Raw genomic sequence first — 27,213 nt, 5'->3', positions numbered from 1 at the left:
GAACGAAGCCAGGCTCAGAATATCCCGCCGCCTGTGCCTGTCCGATGCCGATGCCTGCGCGTGCTTGTCGGTGGGGGCGGGGAGGGGAAGCCAGCCCCTGGGCAGGGCCTTTGAGAGGCTGGGCTTTCTGGGTGCCACTGGGGTGGCCGGCTGCTGGAGAATGGCGGCCGTGTGCCTGCCAGCATTCGAGGAGCTGTGGCACCCAGATTTGGGGGGGCCAACTAGAGCCCAGAAGACCGGGCACCAGACCAAGGGTTGGGGGCTCACCCAGATGATCATCACAGCGGCCCTCGCTGGGAGCCCAGCCCGGTTGCCTATGTGAGCTAGACATCTCATTGTACAAATCTCATTGTACAGGCGGGGAAACTGAGGCTTGCAGAGAGGTAGTGCAGTTCCCTGGGGAGAGGTGGAAGCGCAGGGGGCTTCAGCAGGGGTAAAAAGGTGGTTGCTTCCCCTCCTGGGGAGGCCGCGGCCACAAGAAGCAGGCCAGCTCTGTGCTCAGAGCCAAGGGCAGAGGACACGCCAGAGTCCGAGATGCCCATCTGAAGGAGGGAGTGAGAAGGGAGTGTGGGGAGAAGGCAGGGTGAAATCAGGCGAGGCCCCCTGATAGGCCCGGGCCTGCTGGGGGTGGGCGGGGTGTGGGGGGAGGCTGGAGAGAAGGGGAAAGACCTGGCAGGCCTCAGCCCCTGGCCTTCTTGTCTCTGCAGCCAGCCCGGACCTCCTTGCACAGGAGCCAGTGCCCCCAGGGAATAGAGACGCCCTACTGGAGGTGAGAACTCAGGGGAGGGAGGGCCGGGTGGGCTTGGAGGGGTGGGGACACAGGCTGGGGGTCAGTCTGAGCATTGTCCCCACCCCTGGGAGGAGTGGGAGGCTGGAGCCGATTCTCAGCCCTGCCCCCTCCAGCCTAGGGTCACCCCACACTGAGAACACGGTCCCTGCCCGATTCCCGCCCACTGAGGAGAGATGGAGAGTCATTTCAGACTCCTCTCTAGGCCTCCCCACCCTCACCCAGGGTGAGGCACCCAGTTCCTTGTTGATCCTCTGCCGTAAGTGTTTTCTGAATTCCTCTCCTGCTCTCCATCCCTGCCCCTGGCCCCACTCCGGACTGGCCACCTTTCCCCTGGATGGCTCAGTGGCTGGCTGCTTCAGTTGCCCCACTCCCCATGTGGCTGCCAGAAGGCTTTCTAACATGCAAACCTGAACTTGTCACTTTTCTGCTCAAAAATCCATGCTTCCCATCCTCCTGCTTCCTCTGCAGTCCCAGCCAGGCCACAGTCCTCCCTTTATCCATCCTGCCTCCCCAGAACCACTCCTGCCTGTCTTCCCTCAGCTTCCCAAATCTTTCTGGGCTCAGCTCTAGCCTCCCCTCCTCCGGGAAGCCCTCCATGGCTCTCTTACTCCCTCCTCTGAGCTCTCCTGCCCTGACAGTCAAATGGGGCATCCTTAGTCTGGGCTGTTGGCACCCTGTTTTTTCCATTATGCAACTCTATAGGTCTTCCCCTCTGAACCTCAAGCTCCTTAGCCTGGGGACTGTGCCTTCTCCATCCTCCCACTGAGGATGAGTCTCCCACTGCCCTTCAAAGGGTGCCTGATGAAGGCTCAGTGAGCTCATTTCCTTTGAGATGAGGGATGCCGTCCACAGCCCTGACCACGCCGTTGGGGTGTCTCATAGGAATCTTCAGTGCTCAGAGGGGTCTTGAGCAGCAGAAATGGGGTGGGCTGGGGACTGTGAAGATTGGCACAGAGGAGGGTTATGTCTAACGTTGGATCAATCAGCAGGACTGGCATGAGCCTACTCTTGTGCCCAGGCCTGGCTGAGAGAAAGGGGAGGCTCCTCTGTGCCAGGAACTTTAGACACACTTCCTTGTTCAATCCTCATCACCTCCCTATGAAGCAGGCACTGTTATTATTCTCCTTTTATGGTTGGGGAAGCTGAGCCACAGTGGGGTCACACAGTGAGCATATGGGGCAGATCTGAGTGTGGGTCCAGATGTGTCTCATGCCCAACGCTTGCTCTCTCCCTGCCCTCGGGTAAGATGGGAAAGAAGATATCCATGCATGGCCTGGTACACACAGGGCTCAGCATGGACTCTCTGCCCAGACGTGGGGTCAAGCCCTGAGAATGTCCCTACAGCTGGGAGCTGGGAAAGGGGGGACAGGCTAGAAAGTCATTATTAATTTATTTATGGTCATGGCATTCCCTGTGGGGCAGGGCTCCCCACCAGAGCCGGGACAGATGGTGTTCCTAGGAGCCAGCAGTGTCTCAGCAGCTACCGCCACCTGCCAGGAAAGCCTAGATTTGTCATCCTCCCAGGAAGCCATGAGGGGAGAGGGCTTTGGAGAAGCTGAGACCCTCCTTGGTGCTGGGAACCAGGCCCCAAGGGAGGGAGCCAGGCCCAGATTCCTTGTTTATACCTCAGTGCCCCGTCCCCTTTGCCTGGCGCAGGCCCAGTTCCCTGTGAGTGCCAGTTCTGCCCCTCCTGTCCAGCCCACCAGGAGGCTTCTCTGGATCATCCCCATTTGATCCCTTTGCTTCTGTTCTGTCTTCACATTTCCTTCAGTCCTGCTGCCTCCTCCCCCAGATGGCGGGTGAGCTAAGCTCTCCTGGGAGAGAGTGCTGGGCACTCCCCAGTATAGAAAGGACAGGACTGGAGAGAGTAGGGATCTGTGGGTGTTGCTCATACTATAGGGACAGCTGGGGGGAAAGAGGGAAGAGGGATGGGGAGACTGATGAGGAGCCTCCCCAGTCGGGGTGGAGGCTGGGGGAGACAGGATGGCCTCATCATGACTGGGGTCAGATGGGCATGAGTTCAGGTCCCAGTTTCACTGCTTTCTAGGTGTATGACTGTGGGCCAGTCCCTTAACCAGCCTGAGCGTCAGTTTCTTCACCTGTCACAGGGAATAAGAAGATCTGTCATTACTGGACACAATCACTATTACTGGCCATAAACACAGCAGAGCTGTTAGAACAAGTTACAAAGTCTGTGTGAGGTGCCTGGCCCACAGCAGACACTTAGAGGGAGTTGGCACCCTCCCTGCTTCTCGAAAGGCTGAGATCCTTGGAGGGAGGCCTAAGCCAATGGGTTGCAGCGCAAGGCTGGGCCTGGGTAAATGGAGGTTCCGTGGGCATGGCACGTTCTCCTGGCATCGGCAGCACGACAGCCAGGGGAGCAGGGCTGCCAGCGCCCATCCCCATGGCTGGCATCTGTTCAGCACACTCTCTTGGGATGGCTCCCCGGCCCCTGTGCCAGCCGGCCAACTTGGGGGAGGGCTCTTCACGTTCAGCCTGGAATCCTGCTTCAGGACCAGGGCCATCGCTCTCTGGATGTCGGGGCGGAGGCAGTTCAAGTAGTGAACTGAGCATGCTGGGGTAGGGCCCTCCCTGTGCCAGCTCTCAGGGCCTTGGGAGCCCTGACTGGGGCAGGGGCTGGGGGAGAGGCAGACATGGACGATGGCATGGGTGTCCTCACTAAGTGCACTGATGCTCTGCCCAGCATTGGCTCCTTCGTTGCTGCCCAAGAGATGAGTAGAGAGCACCCGCCTTGGCATTGCCAGCCCTGCCTGCTGGGCCCCCTCATGTCCACCCATTGCTCCCAGACATGGCGCTGCTTACTCCCCAGGACACCAGCAAATCCTGGCCTCCCTGCCATGGCTTGCACTGACCCCTTTCTCTAGAATGCCTTTCCCTTCTTTATCTACCTACTTCCTTCTTAAGCCTCAGATTAGATGTCACCTCCTCTGTGGAGTCCTCTCAGATTGCCCCCTCTGCTCTGGTCAAGTCAGTCTCCCCTCTTTCCTGAACACTTACAGCCCTCAAGCTTCCCTGAGCTTACAGTTGGGTAGCTTGTTAGCCCATGTGATTATATATCCTTTCCCACATAGTTGTAAACACAGGGGGATATAGGAACCAAGGCTGAGTCTCCCTTGTCTCTCCTGGGCCCACATGAGACCTGGCAGAAGCCTGTACATAGTAGGTGCTCAATAAAGTTTCTTGATTAAATGAGAATGACTGTGTGAAAGTTGGAACAGTTCCAAGAAAGGAGCAGTTGCTGGATTGGGAGCAGTTTTGGAGACTTCCTGGAGGAGGTGGCTTTGGAACTTTGAAGGATGGGGAGGGCCAAGGCCATGGACTGATGAGGCCAGAGATCAGCTGGATAGTCAGAGAGGTCCATGTGGTCAGTCTCTGAAAGAACCACCTGAGGATGAAAAGGACAAGCCCAGGACTGGGAACAAGCAGATAGAGGAAGCTGGAACAAAGACTGAGGCCCAGAGGGGGCTGCAGGAGGCTGGCTCGGTGCTGAGAAACCACATCCAAAAACATCTCTGTCCCTGGGTCCGGGACTTGGTGCCACAGTCTGGGGTGAGGCTGAGGCCACCGATGGGGAATAAGTGGGCCCAACATGATGGGATAGTAGGCAGGAGCTGGGGTGGTCCTGTAAGGTAAGATTGACATGGGGGCTCAGAAAGTTTTCGCAAGTGAAAAGAGCAGGGTGTGTAAGGGTATGTGGGCAGGATGTCCTGCGTCTCCATGAGAGAAGGCCCAGCATGTCCACAGACGGGGACACTTGGGATGAGGCGGGAAGGGCTGCTTTCCAGCAGGCAGCATTTCCTGGCCTGTGTTTAAAATTCTTGAGTGAGTGCTCCTAACTGGCAGATGTGCCAGCCTCCTCCTGGATTCTGCACATCAGGATTAAGTGGCCTTGATGATGCCCCATGGCCCCAGGGGAGCTGTTGCCAGCAGGTTGGCCACAGCATCTGGCTTCCGTGAGGGTCCTGAGGCCCTGCCATCTGCCTGGGCCCACCTGTTGGGCTGCACAGGCTCGGGCTGTGCGGGGACTTGAGGCCGGGGAGGTGGTGTCAGAAGCCACCCAGGCTGTCTCTCTGTCCATCCATCTGTCCTCACCCCTGACCAAACAAGGATCAGGTGGAGATGCGCAGACACAGGTCCCGCAATCAGAGAAGCCTAGTCTGGAGGAGGAGGCCTCAAGAACCAGGGACTTACCCCCAGGAAAGACACAGGCTCAGACCGGGCCGGGCATTGGGCAGGCCAAGGTCCGAGGAGGCTCAGAGAGAGGCAGAGACTGGCTCAGCGGCTCAGGGGGGAGCTGAGGCAGTGTTGGGGTAGATGCGGGGAGCCCCAGGACAACGTGGCTCAGGCGGGCCCCTCCCCCACCAACCCTGCCTGGTCCTTGGCTGTAAACACTGAGAGAACAAGTTCCGTTTCCCGGGAAATATTTATCTCAGGCCGTGTGGGGAGCGTGTGCTGGCCTCCCTGTGGCCTTCCTGCAGGCTGGCCTGGGGCAGGAGGTGAGGGGGCTTGGCAGCCGCCGTGGGGGGGGGGGCGTCTGCAACCTGATGTCAGGGCCAGGAAGGGAGTGCCCCGGAGGCTTCTCTGGGAGCCAGAATTGGAATGCTGGAATGGGGGGAGGGGACAGGAGAGGAGAGAGACCTGGTTTTCTCCAAATCCCACACCACCGGGGCCCCTCTGGCACATTCTTGTCTCCATCTCCTCCTGATTCCTGCCTCTAAGCATTTACTCCTGTCTGGTGCTCCCACCTGGGATGCCTTTTCTTCCTCCATCTCTATGTGCCAGCTCTACGCTGGCTTCCTCTGGGAAGGCTTCCCTGATTCTCTACTCCTCTAACCCTTTGTCCACCCCTTCTACCTTCTGTCCTGCTCTTCTGGCTTCCAGCAGCTTCAGACTGAGCCCCATAGACCAGTTAAGATCTTAATCTCAAGCTGTTGGGATAGTGTAGACAGCCTCTTTCAGACTGCCCCAGAGTCCCCTTCCTGGGTCCCCTGGGAGTGGAACAGGGCCCCGAGGTCACCTTTCAGTGGAACCAGTGCAAATCCAGGCACATGGGGAGTCTGGGTTGATTGAGTGGGAGAGGGGGCACAGAGGGCCTAGGGTTCCTGCTGGCCAGCTCTAGGGCTTTGGGCTGTGTATCCAGGCTGGGCCAGGCCTGACTGGGGCCCTGACAACAGGAAATCCTTGAAGGAACAAGCAGTGGCTAAGGACTCTGAGCACAACAACAGGAAATAGCCTTGACATGGGGCAGCAGCTCTAGTGATTGTGCCCAGTGAGGTGGGGGTGGGCGACAGCTTATAGGACCCGGGTGACACTGAGACACAGATTGTGGGGCAGTGAGTATTCTACTGAATATGTGACACTGAGCTTATAATGTGTGTTATCAAGTATGTGACCTCAGTCATGGGCTACTGTGTGGGGAGTGAGTGAGTCAGAGCATGACACTGAGTGTGTGACACTGAGTGATACCAAGTGTGTGATGCCACTTGTCAAAGACCGTGAGACAGTGGATGTGCCATGGTGATACTGTGTAATATTGGTTGTGTGATGCTGAATGATACCAAGTATGTGACATCGAGGGTGTGACACCATGAGGATCAAATATGTAAACACAGATGGATGACATCATGTAATAACAGGTGTGGTCCTTGTGGCTCAAGCGTCTGACACTGAATTGTGAAACCATGTGTGTGCCCCAAGCCTATGTGATATAGTGAGGCTGAGTGTATAGCCAAGGGTATGACATGGAGTGACACCAAGTGTATGAAAACCTGTGCGTGATGCTGTGACTCTAAGCCCGATGCTGAACGTGTGATGCTGTGTGCAATGGCTGTGATGATGTGAAATGTGACCACATGACACTGTGTATGATGCTGTCACAGAAAGACCCCACTGGGTTCAGGCAGGGAAGCAACACAGTCCAATGCATGATTTTGAGATTGCTTTGGTTGCAAAGTCTTTGTGGGGGGTGAGTTGGAGGGGCAGAGAGGAGGTGGGCAGACAGGTTGGAAGCCATGGCAGCCACCCAGGCAGGAGATGGTGGCGCCTGGGCTAAGGGGATTACAGAAGAGTTGCAGAAAGATGGATGAACTTTGGAGATATGTGGGAGGTTGAAATGACAGAACTTGCTGGTGAATGAGATGATGAGCCAGAAGGAGAAGCAGAGGATGGCTTTCGGGTTTCTGGCTTGAGGGACCAAGTGATGGATGGTAGAGACGTTACTGAGACGGATGAAGACTGAGGGGAGGCCAAGGTTAGGGGGTTGAGAGAGGACAAGGAGGCAGAAGTTAAGAGATCTGTTTTGGATCCAAGTCAGACATACATCCAGGTGAAGGTGCCCAGTGGGCAGCAGAGGCCAGGCTGAGGATATCTTTGGGAGGTGGCCCGGGTGGCTGGGATGACCTAGGGAGAGAGCACAGTGAGAGTAGAGGCGAGGACTGAGGATGGACGGAGTCCCAGCCCCACGTCCACAGACTCCATCATCTAGAGGCCTGGGAGGTGAGGAGGAGCAGCCAGGAGACAGAGGAGGCGTGGCCAGGAAGGTGGGGGATACTGAGACTGTGACCCATGGGAGGGGAGAGGGTTGGTGGGGGGTGGCTGCGCTGTCAGGTAAGTGGACAGGGGAGATGGTGCTGGACTGGGCCCGGCATGACCCTGACAGGAAACACATCAGTGACAGGATGGGGCCTGAACCAGCTGGCCTGGGTGGGTGCTGAGTGGGAGGTGAGGACAGAGCATCGTCAACCCTTTGGAGCTCTTTGGCTCCAAGGGATGTGGAGAAGGGACGTGGTCACTGGAAGAGGTGTGAAGTCAAGGGAGAGTAAAATTTTTAAATTATGGAATATTTGAAATACACATAATAGTAGAGAGACTAATACAATAAACTTGCCATATACCCATCACCCAAATTTCATAGTTATCCAGATTTGGGCACATTTAGTTTATCTATCCCACCCTACCCTACCCCACCTTTTTTTTTCATTTTTTTTTTCCTGGAGTATTTTATTTTTTTAGATTTTAATTCTGGTAAAATATACATAACCCCAAATTTACCATCTTAACCATTTTATAGTTCAGTTGTATTAAGTATGTTCACATTGATGAGCAACCATTCTCCAGAACTTTCTCATTTTGCAAAACTGAAAAGTATACCCTTTCAACAACTCCCTATGCCCCCAGCCCCTGGCAACCACCAGTCTGCTTTCTGTCATATGTTTGGAATCATACAGTATTTGTCTTTTTGTGACTATCTTATTTCACTCAGCAAAATGTCCTCCAGGTCCATCCATGCTATGGCATATGTCAGAATGTCCTTCCTCTTTTTTTTTTATATTTTTTTATTTTAAAAATTTTTTTTTATTTATTTATGATAGTCACAGAGAGAAAGAGAGAGAGAGAGGCAGAGACACAGGCAGAGGGAGAAGCAGGCTCCATGCACCGGGAGCCCGATGTGGGATTCGATCCCGGATCTCCAGGATCGCGCCCTGGGCCAAAGGCAGGCGCCAAACCGCTGCGCCACCCAGGGATCCCCCCCCCTTTTTTTTTTTATTAAGATTCTATCTTTTTTTTCCCCTGAGAGACACAGAGAGAGAAGCAGAGACATAGGCAGAGGGAGAAGCAGGCTCCTCGCAGGGAACCAGATGTGGGACTCTATCCTTGATGCCTGGACCCTAGAATCATACCCAAGCCCAAGGCAATCAACGCTCAAGCACTGAGCCAACCAGGCGTCCCAGAATTTCCTTCCTTTTTGAGGCTAAATACTATTCTATTGTTTATATAGAGCACATTTTGTTTATCCATTCATCCATTGATAGACACTTGAGTTGCTTCCACCTTTTGACTCTTGTGAATTATGCTACCATAAACATAGGTGGACAAGCATTTCTTCAAGATTCTGCTCTCAGTTCTCTTATATGTATATCCAAAAGTGGAATTGTTGGATCATATGGTAATTTAAATTAAATTTAATTTTTTAAAAAAAGATTTATTTATTTTGAGAGAGAGAGAGAGAGAGAGAGAGTGCGAGTGCGAGCATGTGAGGATTGAGTGGGAGGGACAGAGAGAGAGAAAGAGAATCCTAAGCAGACTCTGTGCTGAGCACAGAGCTGATGCGGGCCTCAATCTCATGACCCTGAGATCATGATCTGAACAGAAGAGTCAGAAGCTTAACTGATTGAGCCACCCAGGTGCCCTATTTTTAATTTTTGAGGAACCACCATACTGTTTTCCACAGCAGCTGAGCCGTTTTATGTTCCCACCAACAGTGTACCAGGGTGACAATTTCTCCACCTCCTCGCCAATACTTCTTTCCTATCCTTCCCTTCACCCACCAACTCTCTTCCTCCCTCCCTTCCTTCCTTCCTTCCTTCCTTCCTTCCTTCCTTCCTTCCTTCCTTCCTTCCTTCCCTTCTTTCTTTCATGGCCATCCTAATGGGGAAAAGTGTATCTTACTGTGGTTTTGATTTGCATTTTCCTAATGATTAGTGGTATTGAGCATCTTTCCATTGCTTATTGACCATTTGTATATCCTCTTTAGGGAAATTTCCATTCAAGTTCTTTGCCCATTTTTAAACCAAGTTGTTTATTTTGTGGTTGAGTTTGTAGGACTTCTTTATATATTCTGGATACTAACCCCTAATCAGCTGAACGATTTGCAAATATTTTCTCTCATCCTGTTGATTTGGTGAAGGTTGCTTTGCTGAAAGCAAAATCTTAAAGCAAATCTTAAAGCAAATCTCAGACGTGATGTCATTTTTTTTATGTCAGGTGGAGTTTTTTAATGTCAGAAGGTCCCGGGTGATGCTGAAATGTGAAATGTGACAGTACAATGCAGAACCAGCTTGGACGTGTGTGCATGACACTACATGAGGGGGACTTTGTGGAGCATTAGAAACATGATAGCTATATGACACTGAGGATGAGCCATCCTGAGTAAAAGCTAGTGATAGTACCACTGTGTGTGGCCCTGTGATACTCAGTGATGTGTGCCACTGTGGAAACCGTGAAATGGCTGTGAGTCACTGAGTATGTGGGACATGCCATGTGAAAGTGACAGTGATCCTGTCTCTGTGTGTCATCTAGGGGTGATGAGTATGACACAGAATAGGACACTGCATGGGAGTGAGAGGGGTCATGGTTGTGCCCTTGGCAATGAGGGTGTGTGGGATCCATGTGGGATCAGCCCCAACCTCAGCTGCTGGCCATCAGGGAGAGGACAGACATCAGAGTATAGATAAGGAGAAATGCCCGACCTGGACAGAAACAGTGTCTGGGCCAAGTGTGAGTTTTTGTGAGGCTTCCCCCTTTTTCTGAACTCCCCAGGAAGGCTTCCTGGAGGCAGGATGATGACACTTCAGCAGAATAAGCAGGTACCAGGTAAGAACAAGGGCTATGGTGTCCGACAGTCCTGTCTGGAGCTGACATTTAGCGAGTCATTTTATGTCTTGAGCCCTAATCCCCTCAAGTATAAAATGCAGCTGTTGGGAGGATTACACCCAACAGTGCTTTTAAGTGAACACAGTACTTGGTACTAGGTTATTGCTCAGTGGTCTCTAGGGGAGCACCACTCCTCATGTCCCTGCATCCACGCCCCTAGTTTAACTGGAGCACCTGCAGGGGTACAGAATGGCTTGCTAAAGGAATGACATCCTGTCCTCCTGTGCCCACAGCCTTCCTCTCCCCTTCTCTTGCTGCTTCTGTACCCTGCTTAGCCTGCACCCACACCGCCCTCTCCCCAGCTCCTGCTGTCCTCACCCACTGTCGGCCTCCGATCCAGGCTCTTTCAGCCTCATTCAATTACATGCAATTTGCTCCAGAAAAAAAATTCATAATGTGGTGAATCACACTAGTAGGGGATCTGACCCAGGTGGGGAGGCTGGGGATGGGTAGGAGGTCCACTCCGACAGCTAGAGGCACAGGTGTAGTTGTACCTGTCTCTCAGGACCCCCAACTACTCCCTTGGACTCCATTCAGTCATCCAGAGTCCAAAGCTGACTGGGTTCACTTGTGTCCCTGGGAGGGTCCCTGACCCTCTCCATGTCCCAGTCTCCCTCTATGATAAAGGGGGTTTGGGCCGTGGATGGGGGTTTGTCTGAGTATCTGGTCAGCATGTGCCAGGTCTAATCAGTTCCCCTCCCGGCTTCCCAGCTTCTGTAAGGCCTTTTGGGCTTTGGAGAAGGAGGGCTTGGAGGGGGGGTCAAATGCATAGGGCCCCAGGGGAAGGGGAGGGATGTTCTCAGAGCCTCATCTGGTAAAAGGCCACCCTGGTTCCAGAGTCAGAGCCCCTTTAGTCCCAGGCCACACACCTGGAGTAGCGGCCAAGGAAAGGGAGCTGCTCTTTTTTGGTGCACATCTTGTGCCTAGCACAGATGCTCCAACAGAGGTAGAGTGGTGCCGAAACCCAGCCTGCCCTCCTCCACCAACCCAGGCCCCTTGGGGCTGCATCTAGCTGGAGAGTTGGGGTGGCCTCTCTCTAACTCGCGCAGAAGTGGCCTCACCCCCAGCTGGGAGCCAGCTTAGGCAGGAGCTTAGGCAGGAGCTTTATGGTACCAGGGTAGTCCTCTCAGCAGCTCATGGAGAAGGCACTGTTTTACAGATGGGGAAACTGAGCCCAGGAACGTTAAAAGATTTGTCCACTGCCACACAGGTGACATGTGGCAGGGTAGGCATGTGAGCCCTGGTCTGGCACAGTGTGGTGGAAGCAGGGAGGAGGGCACACAGGAGGCAGAAAATCAAACCCCTCCATGTGTACAGACACTCATTCACTCAGCCATACACTCATTCACTCATTCAGAGACAAAACCAGCCACACGCTCATTGCACACAGGAAGGCTCACATCACACACACAGGGACACAGGTCCCCTGCACATGCAGAGCACTCAGGCAGATGTGGACACAGGGATGCTCACAGATTCACACTCACACACACTCACAGAATCACAGACTCATGTGTTTTCACATAGACATTCTTCTGATGGCCCATGGGGCATAGTCTGCTGTGGCTACGTGACAACCTGCAGAGACACACATTATGGATGACAGATGGGCAGGCCACATACATGCTTGGGTCACCAGCTAAGTGGGAGCTGCCCATAACGGGAGAGAAAAGATCAGTTTTGATGACTGTATCAGTTTTGTCCAGTGTATCCAGAATTTTGCAATCGAAAAGTCACACAAAAGCGATTTTAATTTTCATTTCCAAGACAAAATTAATATAAAGCTGGGAGTGGGGGCTCATCATCTTTTTACCCAGGTTTTGAGTCTCTAAAGGACTTGCACAGATTCATAGACACAACAGTCCCAAGAGATCTCCTTGGGGTCACATGTTTACCCAGCCCAGGATTGTGTGTGTGTGTGTATGTGCGTATGTGTGCGCACATGCACACATGCTAGTGTACCCATTCGGTGGCTCCCGGATCCTTGGGATGTGAGAGAGAGTAGAAGTTCCAGAGACTCCGGATGTTTGTTCTCTGGCTTCCTGGGCCCTCCAACGGCAAATAACTTTGGATGCCAGACTGCCTGCCCCGGGCGGGGCGGGTAGGGTGGTAGGGTTGTGTAAAGTGCCTGCTCCTGCCTCTGGAGCCTAGCTGCCTGGTGCCTTGCAAGATCTTACAGAGTGACTGGGGCCTGTGGCCAGCTTTCCATGAGCCTGTAGGCCCATCACCTCCCGTCTCTAGGGCTGTTTCCCCATCCAAGAACTGGAGGCAGGGAGGAGATGAGACTGGATGGGCCTCGCCGTGGAGACAGAAATAGAGAGAGAGACATTCCAGGCTTAGGGTACAGAAGAAAAACAGATGCGGGGGACAGGAGATGGAAGGGGCCAGTAGGGGCCAGGCTTCAGGGCAAGGCATGGGGCCCCAGAGCCTGCATCTGCCGGGGGTCCCTGCAGCCCAGCCCTTGCTGAGCTGCTGGTGGGAGTGTGGCAAGGTGGTGGGGATGAGAGTCATGAGCGCTGGAGGACAGGACCAGGCAGAGGAATAGCAGAGCAGGGCAGGCCAGCAGAGCAGACCAGGGCTGGGCCAAGAAGGGCAGGAGGGTGAGGAGAGGCCTGGAGGTAGAGGAGATAGAGGAATAAAGGAACCCTCCCCTGGAGAGTGGAGGGAGTAAGGTTGGAGAGCTGGGTAGGAGCTGGAGCATGGGAGCCAGCAGGAATGGACAGTGGCCCCAACGTGAGATGCTGAGCACTTGACACAGAGCTCCCAACAGGCCTGGGAGCTCAGAGCCTACAGGCCCAGAAGCTAGGGCAGTCATTTATGCAAAGGAGGGATACAGCCAGGTTTCCGTTTTAACGAAGTACTGCAGGTAAGGGTTGGGGCAACTCAGAGAGGCCCCACAGATGAGATGGGAGCCCAGAGGCAGGGGCATGCCTGAGATGAACCCGGCCCAGAAGATTCCTCACTCCAACCCCCAATAAAGACAGACTATTTTTAGGGACAATGAAAGTGCTCATACATTCCTGCAGGGGCAGGGAGAAGAAGAGGGGGGCCAGGAACCCGTGCAGGGGGAGAGTGTTCCCTCCAGCTCTGACTTTGCCTTCAGGGTGCCCCCCTCAGTGGTTGGGGAGGCTTTGCAACCCTGGCCAGCCCTGTCCCCAGAGCTCTTGCATCCATCCTTCTGCCTCTGAACTTGTCTGTGTCCCAGTCTCTTTCTCATACCCCTATCTGCCCCCCTCCCTGCACCCCCCCCCGCCCCACCCGCCTGCCTTGGGATCTGGGGAACAGCTGGGAAGGGCCAGGCCCTGAAGACTGAGCCAAATACAGTCATGGGACCAGCAGTGAGACAGTGGGAGAAACACATACCAGAGAATAGGCAGACAGTAAGAGGGACGGACACAGAGAGGCTGGGGAGGCTAAGAGGCAGGGAAAGAGCTCAGGACAGAGTTAGGGAGAGCCCCAAGGCAGGCCTCGATGGCTGTGGTGGCTGCACTGTGCCCTGCTCTCTGACTTGTCCCAGAGGAGATGCTCTACCAAGCTCACCCTCCTTCCACCCTCACCGGCACCTCCCAGGTCAGCCCTTCTTTCCTGTCCTCTGCAGGTCCACACTAACCCTATGCCAGGCAGGTGCCATCCCGCATTCACCTCCCATTCTGGCACAGAGAGATGAGAAGCCCTGCCCCTGGCCTAGCCCCATCTCACACCCGAGAGGGGCTCAGCCATCTCCCGGCTGAAGCAGGGAATTGGAGGGGCTCCAAAGGCAAACAGTGCTCAGAAGGGAGGGAGCCTAGTGTGTCCTGAAGTGCCCTGAACTGGGGCATGGGCCTCTTGAGTCCCGGTGAGGCCCTGGGCAAGTCCTTTCCTGCCTCTCCTTCCCCTAAGCTATTCCCATCAAGCTGGGGTTTAGGCTCTGTGAGGCCTAGGGCCCTCTAGACACTGGTCCTGCAGGAGTTCTCAGGAGGCCTGGGAGGAGGACAGGCAACCCACCCTGGAAGGCTGCCTAGAGGAGGTGACATGAGTCATGGAAGAAAGTGATAGTGACAGTTCTCCTCTCAGGGAAGAGTCCCTGTGTCCTGACATGCTGTCGCGAGCCCCATCTGCCCTGGGAGATGATCCTGAAGCATTGAAGGATGCTCTGGCCAATGGAGTTGCCTTGGAAAGGCTTCCAAAAGCTCTCAACACAAGGCACCCTCATTCCTCAGGCTCCTTCTCTAAGATAGTCATTGTGCCAGTCCTGGGAAACTTTGAGAGCTCTCAGCTGTCTTCTGGTCTGTGGCCTCCAGAGGTCATGGGGTCCACACATCTACTCAGTGATGGAATGTATCCCTCACAGCCCAACAGCTCTGGGCACTCAGGAGTCCAGGTGATCATTTTTCAGCTCGGCTAATACCTCCTGACACCTGTGATGGGTTGGATGAAGCTGGTGCCTGGGGAGGAACAGGACACAACCTCTGGCCTCTCAGAGCTCCCAGTCCGATAGGAGAAGCAGATGGGAAGTAGTGGCAATGCATCGGCGCATGCCATGCCCTGGTGGGGGAAGCACAGGTCTGTGAGTGCCAGGGAGGAGGGTCAGATTTGCCTGGGATGGGAGCAACAAGGAAGAGTTCCTGGAGGGAGACCCAGAGAAGGAAGGTTAGTCACTCGTTCATTCGTTCATCGGTTTGTTCATTCATGCATCCAGCTGTTCCTTTGGTCACTATTTCCTGAGAGACAGAAGTTTTTCTGACACTGGTCCAGCGGGTCACTCTTCTCTATCCTCTTCTGCTCAGGCCACTGTATCTGCCTGTTAGAGACCCCTGGATTTGCTTCGTCCAGCTTCCCAACCATGAAGACCGTGTGAGGGGTGCAGCTGAGGACGGTTTGAAGACATTCAGGGACAAGGAACCCAGAGCTGTAGACTAACCAAGCCCTTTCCCCATTGCCCCCATCCTTGGGAACAGGAAGCTCACCTCTTCTTTCTCTCTTATGACCTGACTGACTCACAGTGAGTTTACATCTGCTTCCTTGTGACTATCTCGCTGTGACAAGAGTTGAGGCTGGAGAGGCACCAGGTGATCAGAAGGACTGGGACAGCTGTAATGAGGGGGATGCTGGTGATGTGCTGGGGAAGAAGGCTGAGGCATCAAGGAGAATGTGGGCCATGAGGATATAGGTCACTACTGACCCTGCCATGTGGACGAGGTGGTTGAAGGTGGGGAAGCCAGGACAGGCTTGGTCTGATGTCTGCCTCCCAGGGCCATCTTCCCCTCCGCACACTCAGCTCTTGGCTCCCTCCGTCTGCCGGCTCTGGCCGGTCCCTTATCCCCTCCTTTCCTGACTCCAGACCCTGCGCTCAGGACTGAGAGGTTCCAGAGAGTCAGGCCCCCGACAGCTGATTGTTCACAGGAGCCTACCTTCCCACCCCAACTCCTTCCTTCCTCTCATCCTTCATCCCTCCCCAGACCCAGCCCCCGGGGGATCCAGGGGAGCCTGGGGGCAATCGGAGGGTGTGTTGCAGTAGAAGCTGAGTCTGGCCCAGAAGGGGTGGGGGGGGGCAGGGGGATCCGGTTGCGCCCGCCGGAGGGGGAAGAGCCAACGGTGGGGGGCCGAGCTCATCCCGGAGGCGGGCCCCCTGCGTGCCGGCCGGGCGCCAGGACTGGGCTCAGGTGTATTCTACAGTGCACGTGTCTCCAGTGTGGCTCCGAGGCTGGAGACGCGGCCCTGTTGGAATAACAACTGAAGCCGGAGTCTGCGGAGGGCGCGAGGAGGGGGGGCGCCTGGGGGGGGCGGAGGGGACTTGGCGAGAGGAGGGAGGTCGAGGAAGAGGGGGGTTGCGGGGGAGGACGGAGGAAGGGCAGGCCTTTCCCTTGGGGCCGGGCTCCTGAGCTCCAGGTGGCCCTTGTCTGTGTCACCCCTCTGTCCCGGTTCGCGCTCTCCTTCCAGCAGCCCCGCTTCTCCCCTCCTTGGGGACGTCCAGGGAGGAGCCCCCCTCCCGCGGCAGAAGCGGCTGAACCACCTCCCGCCGCGCTCAGGGGATGGGCGGGTCTCACCTGGGCGATGCCCCGCCCCTTGCTCCCCACCCCCGAAAACGGAAAGATCAAAGCAGGCACCTCCTCTAATATGGCACGGAGGTAGTAAGGTGACAGATGGCGACTACGCTTATCATGATGGGCATTTTGTAAAGTGTATAATTGCGGAATCGCAGTCTTGTACACCTGAAACTAATGTGATAGTGTATGTGGACTCCTCAGCAGTAGGACAAAACAATCCTCCCAGGGCTGGCAGGAGGATTGGAGATAGCGCATGCCCCTGGGTCTCAGAGCGGGGTCCCCCGGCCAGCCGGGGTCCCCCAACAGCAGCTCTGAATGTGTTGGAAATGGCAACTCTTGGCTTCATCCCAGATGTACCGTATCAGAAACTCTGGGACACCTGAGTTGGCTCAGAGGTTGGGCATCTGCCTTCTGCTCAGGGCCTGATCCTGGGCTCCTGGGATCAAGTCCCACATGGGGCTCCCTGCACAGAAGCTGCTTCTCCCTCTGCCTGTGTCTCTGCCTCCTTTCTCTCTTGTGTCTCTCATGAATAAATAAATAAAATATTTTTTAAAAAATTCTGGGCGCGAAACCAGCAAATTTTATGTTAACCAAACCTCCAAGGGATGCTGGTGGGCATAGATGTTTAAGAGCCACTGGTGGCCAGCTGTAATACACGGTAGGTGCTTGAGAACCATACGGTCCCTTCCCCCAAGCCTGACGGCCCACTCAAGTTAGGCTCTGACATTAGTGTTAGTCCAGCTATGGCCTGGGTCTCTGTCCTGTTTCCCCCTCAGGATCACCCAGCCTCTTTCCTGTCCTCTCTTGCTGCTGCTGCTCAAGCTTATCCTTGTTGAGGAGAGATCTGGGAGTGCAAGATCTAGCACTCACTGGCAGCTCTTCTCTGAGTATCTAAGGCATAAGTGTCTGTTAGAGGCGGCTCCTGGAGCAGCTGGCAGACATGGGTGGGAGTGGGAGAGGGGGGAGGGACTGCCTCTTGTGCTTCCTCGCCATCTCTTGACTCTGCAGGGCTGGCCATGCACAAGGGCTGTGAGGAGCCACAGAGGAAGGTTGGGGTGTTGGAGCTCAGGCCAGAGTCTAAGGCCCAGACAAAGGGGCTTCCATGCTCTGAGCCCCTAGGAGACTTCCTTTAGGGGAGTTTTGTTGGTCACCCTGACACAGCAGCTCAGCTTGTTAGTGCTGGGCACAGAGAGGTATAAGTTCTCATTGGCCCTAGAAGGGCCCCCATTCTTCAGAAAGATAAGAGATTGTGTGTATTGATTACCAAAGCAGAGGGCAGGAAGCAGAGGAGTGTAAATGGCATCTGCCCTGGCACCCCCAATTTCTCCCATCATGGCTGTCCTCTTGGGCTCCCCCATTCTGTGAGTACCCATCTTGGGTCAGATGCTTTCTCCCCAAGATCTCAAGGGGACTGCCTGGAGGTTTGGGGGAGGTGTGGACAGGAGAGATAGGAGTGGGTGGGGGCTGGAATGTGCAGGAGAAAGATGGGAGAGAAGCCATCTGAGAGGAGAGGGGATGTGGGGTGGGTAAAGATGTTGAGACTTATGGAGCCGTGACAGGAGAGTAGCCTGTCTGTGACAGAGATTGGGGTCAACTAAGGGAGGCGTGGCAAGAAGAGAGATCCACTAGGAAAGATTGGGAGAGACGGGGCTGACAGAGACACAGCCTGGAAGGAAGGGGCGGGGGAAGGAATAGAGGCAGAGAGGGGCTCCAAGACCCTAGAGATCTTGAAGGATGCTCATGCTTTAGAGAAGGGACACCAAGTCCCACAGAGAGACACCTCCTCCCCCACCCCGCTGCCCTAGCCCACAGGAGAGCTAGCACGAGCAAAGTTGGATAACTCTGTATGGCCAGTCCCAGTAATGCAGCTTGAATCTTGGGGGGACTTGACCAATGGATCTGATGTTATTATCTTCTTCTAGGCTACCAAGGGGGCCACCGTGAGGCTTCTTTCCCGAAAGAGAGAGGTGGGTTCTAGGCTCCAGGGAGTGGGGAGAGCAATAGGAGAGTTTAAGAGCTGGGAAAAGCCATAGAGACTCATGAAGACAAGACAGGAGAGCTGCTGTGACAGTGACCCTGACCCTCAAGATGGGCATCCATCCCTGCACAGGTAGCACCAGGAGAACTAAGGCCGATGTCTCCGGCTTCATATAGTCCTAGGTATTGAGAAGGAGTTAGAAGTAATGTAGTCTAGACCCTGCCCCTCCCCAAACAAGTGCAGACATGCTGATCCAGCCACAGCACTGGCTCTAGAGGAGCCCTGACTCCTAACAGGGGGTACCTTTCTTGGTACCTGGAGTGAAAGGCTTGTGCCAGGAGAGCACAGCTGCTACCGTGCTGGTCCCTGGTGCCTGGTGCCTGGTGCCGACTGGCCCTCTCCCCAACCACAGAGCTGCAGGTAGGGAGCCAGCGAAAGCAGGAAGTCTCCAGCCAGCCAGCCAGCTTCAGTGAGTTAAACCACAGAACTGTAGAACTATCTGTTGCAGAGCTGGAAGGACCCATTTTTATGAATGAGGAAACTGAGACCCACAGGAGGGCAGAGGCCTGCTGGGGTCACCGAGCTTCTATAGTCAGTCTGGGACAGGCCTGGAAATCGCTGCTGCTCTTTTCTACACACCACACATTCTCCCACGGGGTCTGGAAAATTGCCTGGTTGTTAGGCTGATATTTACACTGATGTTTGTTCCAAAAAAAAAAAAAACACAACCCTGAGAGGGCAGGAAATGTGACCTCCTTCACCCCACTCTGAGCCTGGACTGTGTGTATGTGTGTGTGTGTGTGTGTGTGTGTGTACACTCATGCCTAAGTATGTATCTGTGTGTGCACGTAGTACGTACGGTTGTGTTTTTGTCTGCACGTATGTGTGTACGTTGGACAGAGGATGCGCATTAGCCACTCCCGTCGATTCTCTCCTCCCTTCCCAGAGGCAGCCCCTCTGCTCACTGAGCCCCCACACCATGGGCTTTGGGATTGGAGCCATTTCCTGCCTTGAGTTGATGCAGCAGGGGTGAAGTTGCTTGGAGATCTGGGGAAGATTCAGGGAGGAGGTGGCATTTGAGCAAGGCTTGGAGGCCCCTTGGAGAGCCAGGTGTGAGAGTGGTCCTCCCAGCTGCAGTTCCTGCACCCCGCACCCCCATTCTTGGGGCAGGCAGGGCAGGGCCGGGCCAGGTTGGGGATAGACAGAACAATGCCAGGCAGAGAGCCTCGAGCTTCACTGGCCATACCTGCTTGCAGCTCACTCTGGCCAAGGCCGGGGAAGCCCCTTTCAGCCACTGCCCCTTTCGTCTCCTGTCCCCACCTTCTTCCTGCCCTTAGTCTGAAAAGCCACAGAAAGCTGACCAATCTGAACAAAGGCCAGACAGGCACCCACCAATTCCAGTAAAGGACAGGTCAGGACATCCCCCAATCCAAGTAAAGGGCAGGTAGAGGAACAGAGGGGCCCACCAATTGGAACAAAAGACAGACCATCCTCTCTAAGCCACCTTTGCAGGGGCAGCTGGGGGCCTGATGCAGAGCTGGAGCCAGACTGGGGCTGGAGATGCAGAGATCTGGGCTGCCAACTGGCTCTGCCCGACTCGCTGGCTGACCATAAATGGGACATTGCTTTTCTTTGAATCTCGGTCTCCTCATCTGTCAAGTGAGGAGACTTAGCTGTCCTAAGCCTCTCCCCCCTCTCCCCGTAGCAGAGCTCAGCCCATCACCTGGGCCTCTCTTCTCCAACTTCCACAGCATACACACATCACACTCCACCAGAGGCCAAGAACCCCGGGGCTCAGCCTGTCTACCGCCTGCCCCCCGACACCCCACCCTGACCTACCTCCAGGCAGAACAGGCCTAAACTAGCACCACCCTCTGAGGCCCTGACCTGGGAGCCTCAGCCCTAGGAGTACAGGTTGGCGGACTTAATTTGGGGATTATTTGGGACATGAGCTCTTTCTCCCCTCTTTTAGTACAGAATTGACCTCCAAAGGGCACGGTAGCCTACATGTATACCCTCTGTGCAGCTGTCCCCCTGTCACCACCTTTGTCCTGCCCTTAGTCTGAAAAGTCACAGAAAGCTGACTGATCTGAATAAAGGCCAGACAGGCACCCACTGATTCCGGACATATTGCTGAGCCCTGGCCCTGTGAGTCCAGAAGGACATGGGTGCACCTGTGAGAACCTGTGCGCATGCCTAGAGGGTGTCTGAAGGCATGCTGGGTGCTTCTGTGGAGAGGTGACTCCGTGGCCGTGTGGCCCAGCATAGGTGGCATGCTGAGGGTGTGTGACCTGTGATGAGGCGTGCCTTAGGGTTAAAGGATAACTGATCCAATTGGGGAGGTTATAATGTTTGGAATCAGCAGCTTCTGATGTCCGAGGGCAGAGACCTGTCTCCGTGGCAAAAACGCATCTTCATCCTTGAGCAGTGGGAAGGATTAGAGGGAGGCTGGGTGTGGGGAGACCAATGCCAAGTGAGCATTTGGGGAGAAAGTCCATGGCTGCCGCCCACTCCTGGGAACACAGGACTCCGTGGCTGAGGGGATGAGGGGGAAGACCGCAGCCATGAAGACACATGGCTGAAAGCTGTAGCTGACGCCTGGGCCCCAGGCTTCTCCTGGAGCCCAGCCCCAGAATCCTCTCTGTGGCCTCTCTGAAAAACGGCCACTGAGTCTATTCTTGCCCACCCTTAGGGATAAGCAGCTCACCTCCTCCCTCTCTTCTGGTGGCTTCTGCCTGCGTCCCACTGGGCCAAGGCGAGCCTCCTTAAAAGCTCCGGGTCTCCAGGCTGTCCCTGGGGCCACAGAGTCCTGTCCTGCTGCTCAGGAGAGCCTGAGAGATTGGAGTTAAAGATGGAAGCCCATGGGTCTGTTCTGCTGTAAGCTAGGCACCCCCCAGGTTCTCCAGTCTCAGTCACACGCAGTGCTTGTTTCTAGATCCTTCCTTACATGGATCACCTGTGACTGAGTCTCATCTTGTCCTTACTTGGGACACAATGCACTGGGGATGATCTAATCAGCCTACAGAGTGGGGGGAACTGCCATCTTCCCTATTTGGGCTAACAGATCTTTATTAATATGGCCTGCAGCTTCAGCATTTTAATTTATTTCCAGCCACACATACACTATGGGCTCATGCTGAGCTTGTGGTTCACTAAGACCCTCAACCTCATAATATTTTCACATAAATAGGGGCCAAGCCATATCTCCTTCCTCCTGTGGTTGATCATTTTGCTTTTTGAACACAGACCCAGCCATCCACAGAAGAGAACTTCAAGGGCTAGCGGGGAGGGCATGGCTGAGTGGACAGTATGAGTCATGAGCCTGCTTTGGCCCTGGGTCCCCTGTTCCATTACCTTTCTTTTTGATCCCTGTGGCTCAGCCAAGTTAAAAGAGCAAGAAACATGGACTTTTTTTGTCTCTGTTCCGGCTGTCCAAGGACAAGGCCTGTTCCTGGGATGCGAAGGCTCTGAGGCAGTCAAGGCTGACTTCTCCTTCCTCCTTTATCTTGCCAGAGGCTGGCCCAACTGTGTCTCTCCCACCTTGTGAGCTCATGTACCCCTTGGGCTCTCGCTACTCCCAACCGAGGATTCAAATTTGGGGTTTTTGGGTTTGCTTATTTTGCTTTGTTTTAATATGGAAGGTGGTGCTCTCCCTACTACGCCAGAGTTGTCCTTGCGGATGGGGGCGAGACTACACTTGACCTCTTGACCTACTGTGAGCACTTTGCAGAGTCTCTGGCCCTTCTCTGAGCCCCCTTTGGTCCATCTGTAAGATGAGTGGACTTGGAGATACTAGGGCCTTAAGACTTCTTGGGTTCTGAGATTTTAAGAACTTGGGATCCAAGTGTCTGAGAGCCCTGGGCTCTGGTTTACAGGGAGAGTTTATGCTCCTAGCTGCATGGGCAGATGGGGCTGCCCTGGTCTGCCTGAAGAAGGCCCTCACTGCTCTTTCCTCTCTTCCTTCCAGGATGCTTTGTTGAGCCTGGGTGCTGTCATCCACATTGCAGGCTTCCGGCGGGCTGTCAAGGAGGCCCTCTCGGCCGTGCTCCCCAAAGTGGTAAGTGCCTGGCCCCGCAATCCCCTCACCCCCCAAATCTTTGCCCAGCTCCTTGCTGTATCTTCCATATAGTCGAGAAGGAAGGAGGAGGCAGGGTCTCTGCCCAGAGGACTCTCCTAGGGAAGTGAAGGGTTTGGGTGAGTGTTCCGAGAGGGTGTCCTGGAGGAGAAGGGCGGGAGCTGAGTCCCAAAGAATGAACTTACATAGGAATTCTGAACTGTCAAAGACAGAAGGGAACTTAGAGCTTAATTGGAAAGATCGTGTCTCAGATAATGGAAAGGATTCCCCTAGGATAATAGTTAGAACATAGTGGAGTCAGGTGGGCTTTGGGATATGTAGCAGAAGAGGTTGAGGGTAGACATGCAGAAGAACTTTCTTGATGCCAAGTCCAGCAGTGCTTGGAGTGAGGCACAGCTTTATTGAATGAGTCTCTGTGAAGTTGAAGTATCCTGCCTGGAGATGGGAGGCTGGACAAGATGACCTCTAGAAACCTTTAGGCTCCTCTCTCACCTATCCCAACATCGTGGATGATTGGAGATTGGGGGCAGGTGGAGGGTAGCTGTTTGGGCCCATGGTAGCCTGGCCTCCTTGGTTGTCTGGGCCCAGAGTGCCTTGGTGAAGGGACTGTGCCTCTTTTGAGCTGCCCAGGCCATTCCTCAGCCTGGCTCTGTTGGCCACTGCTCACCCCTTAGGCAGTAGGATGAGCAAACTGGCCCTGAGACCCGAAGCTGCCCTGTCCCAGCAGTCAGACTAGTGGGGGAAATCTGAACCAGCTGAAGGAGCACAGAAGACTTCCTGGAGGCGGAGATGCCTGATGTGGGTCACCATAGCCTGGAATCTTCTCTTCCCTACTCTAGATAGCAGTCAAGGGCAGCCTCTGCCAAAATGTGACACCCCTCATGCCCCACCCCCACCCCTGCAAGCCCACTGTATCTGAATCTGCTTGATAAATGAACCTCCAGAGGCCCAGAGAGGGAGGGTGCCTCACCCAAGGTCACACAGCATGACAGGGACAAATAGGGCTTGGCACCTAAACCCCATTCTCTCTCCTCAGCTCTGCCTTCTCAAACCTTCTAGAAGTTCAGAGCCCAGGAGGAGGGCTAATGAGTGAGCTTTATTGAGTGTGAAATTGGTAGGAAGTGGGTGGTGTGTTGGCGCCCAAAAATAAATTCTCCCAGAGAAGGCGAGGACTGAGGCAACATCTGGCCTGGGATGGAGAAACATCTGGAAAGGAAGGGGTGGGGGGATGGTTAGCAGGTCAGCAGCTACAAGGCTGCCTTGGGCCCTCTGTGGCCATTGAGGCTGCCCTGGGAGGGGTCAGGAGGAGGTGACTAGTTAGGTCTTCATAGGCAGGGTACCTGGTGGCTCTGCCAGTACAGATACCCTGAACCAGATTAATTGTACCCCCAGAGCTGGGGGCTTGGAAGACAGCTGTGGTCCAGGCAATTAGGGTCCAGGAACAGTGGGACAGGTCTCCCTTAGCTCATCCAAGAGACCTGTACAAGCTAAGGGAGCCCTGTCTTTGGGGAGCTGTGGTTTAATTGGGTGGAGGGCCTCGGCACAACCCTTCCCCTGAAGGGGTCCCTCCCCCCACCCACTTCCCCCACACCTCCTCAAGAGGGATAGAGACATGGAAGTGTGATCTGCCCTTTGTGAGGGGTGGGTAGATGAGAGGTCTCAACTGACCACAGGGAGTTGGGGGAGATGGGAGATCTGCTCTTCCCCCCAGAGAAGGGAGGGGGGATAGGCGGTTCTGCTCTGCCCCCAGGGAATGGGGGTGGGGGGAACTGGAGGTGTCTGCTCTGCTCGCAGGGAGTTGGAGGGGAACTGAGAGGGTTCCAGTCTGCCTCCTAGAGAAAGGAGGGAAGACGGGGGATCTGCTCTGCCCCCAGAGAAGGGAGGGAGATGGAGGCGGCTGCTCTGCCCCCGGGAAGACGGGAGGGTGGGGCAGTGGGGGAGGGGTCTCCATACTCCCCCTCTGTGAGGAGAGCCAGCACCTGGCTCCCTCATCAGCACCCATTGTGGCAGGCAGCCCTGAATGCAGATGGTGCTGATGTGTCTGCGATGGTTCCCTCCTTCTCTCCAATAAACTCAGCTAATTTTAACCCACAGGGCTGAGAGTGAGGGGGTGGGAGGCAGAGGGACATCCGGAAGTGATGAGGATCTGTCCTCCCTGCTTCCCCACCCCCTGTGTAGCCACTTCTCTCTCTCTGCCAGGGCCAGGCTCTCCGTGTGACTCTGGGTGCTGGGGAGTGTGTGTGGGGGGGTCCTTCTAACATCTTTGGGCTAGATGCCTCCAGCCCCTCCCAGGCTGCTGCAAAGACTGGAGGACCAGAAGGAGGTAGGGCAGAGATGAGGAGACCTCCAGGCCTGGCCTGTGCCTGCCCCTCTCACTCCTCTCAGGCCCTATCCTCCCCAGCCCACACCACCAGTGAGTTGGCTGCAGTTCTCTGGAAGTGGGACTGGAACAACTCCTGGGACTTGGGAGGGTAGGGACAGCCAAAGATAACAAGAGTGGCTGGCAGGATTGTGGGCTCTCACAGTGGCCAAAGAGTAATTGCTTCGACTGGATTCCACACTTAACTGCCAAACTTACTGCAGTGGGTCTTCGACACCCAGCTCCAGTGTCATCTCTTCCAGAAGCTCTCCCTGATAGCATCAGGAGAGAGGAGAGCCCACACACACCAGCCCCCAAGAAAACAGTGCCCCTCAGGATACTTAGCTGGGCATGTGGGTGCCCCCAACTAGGGCATGGTCTCTGCTGGGCAGCACTGGCTTCAGTATCTCCCTCTGCACCCAGCATGCGGTGCGGTGGGGCACTCGCTGAGGCTGTGCTGATGGGGTGATGGGAGTTGACTATGGATCCCTCGGGGTAGCCAGTCCTGCTTGGAAGGAATGTGGCTTTTTACTCATGGGGTGGGGGGGGGGTCGGCGAGGGCAACCGCTTCTGCCATGATGTGCCCCAGAACCAAGGCCAAGTGTCAAGACGGCTCTGGGCCCTTGAGGAGGGCACATTGGCAAGCTGAAGACTTGACAACTTTGAATAGAGCTTCGATCTCACTTTAGGGAGTGATCATTCCAGAATATGCACCTGCTCCTACCTCTCAGCACTCACAGCAGCCTCCCCTCAGCTATGTTTATGGGCCCTGCTGACCCCAGGGCCACGTCCTGTGCCCCCTGGCCCTACTGTCAGTTCCATAAATGCTCTGTGCTCTTTACACTTATCTGCTACTCAGCCGAGGCCCAGAAGCCATTCTTCTATGCCTCCCCTCATTCCCCAAATGTGTCTAATTTTCACTGCATTACAGCTTTAAGGTCACTTCCTCCAGGAAGTCCTTCTGGCTTGAGTCACAGTGTGCAGTTTCTTGTAGAATTGTTTGTGTCTCTGAGGTAGGAGGGAAGCCTCCAGGGCATTCTGAGCCCCCTCCTGCCATACAGCCTTGGATGGACCACTGTTATAGTTTGCTGAGGCTGGAGGCACAGCAGGGAAATACCTTGGGGCGGGTGGTGGATGGGATTTGTCTACACTTTCAGCCTTTTAGATTCTCTCCCTGGCACTTTGGACTTGGGGTGATAGACAAGGAAAGCCAGCAGGGTCATGGGTCACTGCCTGCCCAGAGCCCCTCCAAGAGGAGGGGTAAAGTGTGAGTTCATAAAGGAGTGTTTCCATGCTGGCTGCCCGTTAGAATTCCCTGGGGAGTAAAAACAGTTACTTGAGCCCACGGCCACAGGGTCTGTGACCTTATCACCCAGATCCCTCTCTCGGCTGGGACAGGGCAGTTAGGAGGGCTCTTCGCAGGATCTCACCAGTGCCTTCTGTCCTAGGAGACGGTCTACACCTACCTACTGGATGGGGAGTCCCGGCTGGTGTGTGAGGACCCCCCCCATGAGCTGCCCCAGGAAGGAAAAGTCCGGTGAGCCATTCTGTATCCCATTGTCTCTCATACAATCAAGTATCTCAGGCCTGGGTCGGGGGTGGAGAGTGGGGGGTGGAGGGGACTTTCCAAAGCCATCCAGTCTGACTCTCCCCATCCAGTTACCCTCTGCTTCCCTGCCAGCTGGGGGTCCTTGGCTGGGTCACTGACTCCCCATAGAGGGAAGAAGCAATGTCTTTTCTTGTGCTGTGTTGGGGCAGTGGGCAGCACAGGGGAAGTGCCAACTGGTAGGTGTTCTTCTAGAAACATAGAGAGCTCTTCTAAAGTGCCACAGTCTCCTCAGAGCCCAGTCTCAGAAGGGCAGGGCTACAGTTTATCATTAGAACCCCAGCAGGCTATGAGAACCACCTGGGAGGTTCTCACAGAATCACAGAATGTTAGACCTGCAAGAGCACGTGGTGTCAACCCTGTGTCTGAGCACAGGGGGATCAGAGACAGTGTCCTGCTGTGGGTTCTGAGCCCCACTGCCTGGGTTCAAGTCCCAGTTCCCTTTTACTACCTGTATAATCTAGGGCAAGGTGCTCCTCCTCTCTGGGCCCCAGGTATCCTGTTTGTAAATGGCGATAATGACAGTACTCATCTCACAGGGTTGTTGCGAGGATTAAATGTTTAACACCAGCACTTAAAACCACATCCATTAGAAATGCTAAGTGTCTGGTTTTGTTTTTGGCAGGATAGAATGTTGGAATCCCTGATGGTAGGCACACCTGGCTCGCTGCTCTGTGGTCCCCTGATACCTCCTAGCCTATTGAAGTCAGCCTCCTTATCTTCCATCCTGAGACATGTCCAAGGCCTCATACCTGGTGTAAGACAGAGCCAGGCCTGGGACACAGTCTTCTGGTTCCTGGCCATTTAGGGGACAGTCAGGGGAAGTGGAACTTGTCAGATGAGAAAGTGTTGGCAGGCAGGAGTGCTGGTCCAGAGGAGGTCAGGTCACAGAGGACATGGTCACTGCCTTCGAAGCACTGCAGGGC

At 54.8% G+C, this 27,213-nt stretch overlaps 1 protein-coding gene across 1 annotated transcript in view; it reads left to right on the top strand.

Annotated features, from left to right (window-relative positions):
* The window catches only part of PDE2A (phosphodiesterase 2A), a 93,177-nt gene that overhangs the window by 38,809 nt on the left and 27,155 nt on the right, over positions 1-27,213 (top strand). The window contains 2 exon segments of the mRNA XM_055320572.1: positions 22,215-22,304; positions 26,130-26,218. Of these exon segments, the coding sequence (XP_055176547.1) occupies positions 22,215-22,304; positions 26,130-26,218 (179 nt within the window).

Source organism: Nyctereutes procyonoides, unplaced genomic scaffold, assembly GCF_905146905.1.
Source record: "Nyctereutes procyonoides isolate TBG_1078 unplaced genomic scaffold, NYPRO_anot_genome, whole genome shotgun sequence".
NCBI classification, from domain to species: domain Eukaryota; kingdom Metazoa; phylum Chordata; class Mammalia; order Carnivora; family Canidae; genus Nyctereutes; species Nyctereutes procyonoides.
The sequence above is the reverse complement of the archived record's forward strand: the minus strand, read 5'-3'. Positions and strand labels throughout refer to the sequence as shown.